Below are 3960 nucleotides of genomic sequence, written 5' to 3' on the forward strand. Positions count from 1 at the left end.
TTACAACACCAGGAATACATTGTCATGACAACATGATGGTTTCATAAATGTTAGGTTATTTAATATTACTATTATCTGTTTATATCAGCACTGTAGACACTCGAGCAGTAAGTTTATAGGAATATAGATATGGAGGAGTTCATATTAACCCTGAAGTTGATTATTTTCCTAGAACAGCACGTCCTGAAATGTTTTATTCTTCCTGTACTGCAGCAAACAACTACACATCATACTTTTGTATCCATCTATAATTTATAGTCATAAAAATGCCCATGAAAGGAGTTCCTGTTATTACTTACGTTATAGCAGCGATAACACTCAGTCCTTCAACATGCAGCCTGTTTTTTTCCTTACTGAGAAACTACAAACTCTAAACGCCTCTGTTCTGAAGACTTTCCTGCTGGAATTAGTGTCAGAGCTGCTGTTATAGAAAATGAAGCAACACCTTCTGACCAATCAGAATCGAGAGTTCAGAGCCTGTCATGTTTGCATTATTCTTATGAAGACATTTTATAGTGCAATATGTTTTACTTGTTTTTGAAGTGTATGCATTGAGAAGTTTGCTCTAAGCCTGGGATTGCTGTGCTTTGGGAAAATAAAATGGTAGAAATCCTCTAGCAGATGCCATTATGAACACCATGAGGCCACAGGTTAACAATTACAATTAACAATATCACTTTATTATCGTATACTTTCTAAAGCAAGCAAGTAAAGAACACGTGGAATTCTTTAATGCATGTTTGTTGATGGTTAGAGAATCTCTCTACATGCACTGGTTCAGGCTGGTGCTCTGGCTCAGCGGTGTGGCAAGCGCCGGGTGACTCAGACGGCACGTGTAGGTTCTCCCGGAGCTCCAGCGCTGCTTACTGAGCTTCAGAACGCTGGTCTGGGAGAAGGTGCCATCGGCCTGACGCTGATACGGAGCCGTCTGCACCTCGTCCCCCGTCACGCCGCTGCTGTCCTCAGACCAGGACATGGTGACACCGTCAGGGTAAAAGCCCTGAGCCACACACACCACACTGACATCACCCTCAGAGAGCGGAGAAGCAGGAGGAGCCAGCAGGAGCAGAGACGGAGGAGGCGACGGACGATCAGATATCACTACAGGGACAAAACTTTGATTTAACGTGGCACCATCATCAAGGAACACTGTTGCTGTTCTTCACTCACTTGTAAGTTTACTCAGTACTAAATAGTCTACTAAGGCTTGTGTCTGTTAAGGATAAAATCAATTAGGATCAAAGTTGGATTAAAAAGTAGATTCAGTGGATTTGCAGAGGTTTCAAGACTTAATAATGCTGATTAACTTCTCTATTAATTAGTATGCCTAATTATTACTTACAGTGTATTGCAGTGCTTCATTATTTACTTGCTCGTTATTTTACAAAATGTCATTTTAAATGTTTTATCATTATTGCTTCTCATTCGATTTGCTTTTTTTTTTTTTTTTTTTGTCATGTTATTTTTTTATATTTAGCTCCATTCAAAAGATTTTGGGCATCAGCCTGATGTCCACGTCTATGCAAAAGGGCACAGACTTCATTTTTTATTTAATATATTCATTCATTCATTTTTATATTTAATAATAATAAATAATTACATATATTAAAATGCATATTATCAATAGTGTTTAAAATGCCATGAAGGCTTTTGTTTAATAAAAATAAAACAAGTAAAACATGGGATTGTAAAAATTGGAGTGTAGGTTTTTGACTTATGACATTTTTGACTTAAAATCAATATATTATTATTATTAAAAATAATTAAAATTGTAAATTTTTGCCAGCTGTAAGATGATTTTTTTTTTATTAAAAAAAAAAAAAAAAGATTAACTTCTGTCAATCATGTACTTATTCATCCATGTTGACCTAAAGTTGACCTAAACATTGAAATAAGGATTAAATCGATAAAACAAATTTTTGCTTACCAAGGTTGGTGCCTTGAGCAAACACATAGGCTCACGGTGTTAGAGCTCAGTACAAAAACCTCAGCGCTGTAATCTGAGCACTTCACCGCTCCTGAACATGGACAAAAGAGCAGAAAGTTTAGCGTATTTAGTGCAGAGCATATTTCGAAGGCTTGCTAACACTCTCTATAAAGCCTGTATTCATTATCTCTGATCTGTGTGAAGTGATGAATCATGTGTAAAATTCAGTGTGAGAAATGAATCGTGTGAAAATGAATGAATCACATGAATCAACACATGATTTTCAACTTGGTGACAATGTTCAACAAAACTTAGTACGTTGTGCATTAAAGAATAATGTGTAGCATGGAGATTTCTGAGCACACACTTCAGAGGAGGTCATGCAGGAGGTTTTTGTACGACGGCTCTGTTGGACTGGAGCACTGTGGCTCCTGCACAGCCAATACAAGCACAGTAATAAACTGCTTCATCTTCAGCTCTCACTCCATCGATGGTCAGATAATCCTGATTGCCCGAGTGAACCTGTCGGGTAAATCGCTCGCTCTTGTGTTGTTAAAAAACAGAAACTGAGGAGGAGCACCGGCTTTTTGTTGGTACCATGAAATGTAATACTTATCATCTTCTGCAATGCAGAGTATCGACACCTTGTCACCCAGTTTCACCGACTTGGACTTCTCCTGACTCAAATTATACGCCGTTAAACCTGAAAGACATGAGAAGGACATGAATGTTAAATAAGTGCACTAATTTGGACTTGTATACTAAAAAAAATATATAAAATAACAGGAGCTCTGCTTCATCTCATCATTGCGTCGTTGATTACTCTGCTATGGCCGAATGCCCACAAGTGGTTTACTCCTTAAGTCATTTTATAATTTGTAAGTTAATAATAGCGTTGTTTGATAGTGATAGTCTTACCGGTCAGGGAGAGCAGGAGTCCAGTGACCGACAAAGCGTTCAGGATCATCATGGCTTTACCTTGTGTATGATCAGAGAAGATCTGAGAGCATTCAGATACATAGGTCTTTTATGTAAAAAAAAAAAAAGTAGCTTACACACAGAGAGAGAGAGAGCAAAAAAAGAGAAGCAGGTGGTGGGAGTGTGTTTCAGTTCCTCATCCTTTCTGAATCTCTGTGCCGTTTCTTAATATAGCTAAAGGGGAGAAACCCAAGTACTCTGCACACCTGCACAGATCAACCCCCTCACACACACACACACACACACACACACACACACACACAAGAAGTAACCATGCATGAGATCTGCTTCGCATATGCATTTTGCATAATTATCTGAATCTTACCCTTACAGCTTTATATTATCATTTATATGTTGCTATGAATTAAATATATTATGTGTTATATTATTCGACCACGATGCTGTGGCTATTAGAGGACCACGAACACACACTGTGCATAGAAAAAGATGAGCGTTTGTTGAAGGAGTGTGTATTGCAAGTATTCACCTCCTCTTGAAATTCTACAATTTGCTCTTCGTTTTTCAAGATGCTTGTGGTTCAGGTATGGTCTCTAACAAAATCTGGGTTCTTCCAGGAGCAGGTGAGGTTACACTTTAAACAGCAGATGTGAATACTTATGCAATCATTTATGATGATGATGGTTATTATTATTATTATTATTAATAAAACAGCTTTTCGTGTTATAAAGAACCACACACTGATGTCCTGGAGATCTTCTAAGAAAACTTAAAAGATACTGCTTTGACAGCGACAAAGTGTTGACACTGGAGACTCCTTCCAAATGTTTCAAGCCAAAGCATAAATAATATAAAGTCATTTTGGCTTCATTTAGCATCAAAGGTCCCCTGAAGTGCCTTGAAACACGCAGCATTATTCTATGTGGTGACCTAATTTCAACTGAAACAGGAAGACAGGGCGGGACATATCGAGAAGCCCCACCCCCTTTTTAAAAAAAGCCAATAGCGGTTTTTTATGAAATTAACAGATTTTATAATCGATGCATCGTCATATACAAGTCTAATATATATATATATATATATATATATATATATAT

The 3960-nt window shown here is 37.5% G+C and overlaps 1 gene segment (V, D, J or C); it reads right to left on the reverse strand.

Moving 5' to 3' along the window:
• Positions 1-651: 651 nt before the first annotated feature.
• LOC107671246 (Ig lambda-2 chain C regions-like) lies at positions 652-2894 on the reverse strand. The segment is given in 3 exon segments: positions 652-1101; positions 2508-2630; positions 2846-2894. Coding segments are annotated over 3 exon segments (510 nt in total).
• Positions 2895-3960: the final 1066 nt, after the last annotated feature.

This window comes from Sinocyclocheilus anshuiensis, unplaced genomic scaffold, assembly GCF_001515605.1.
Source record: "Sinocyclocheilus anshuiensis isolate Anshui unplaced genomic scaffold, SAMN03320099.WGS_v1.1 scaffold2670, whole genome shotgun sequence".
NCBI lineage: Eukaryota > Metazoa > Chordata > Actinopteri > Cypriniformes > Cyprinidae > Sinocyclocheilus > Sinocyclocheilus anshuiensis.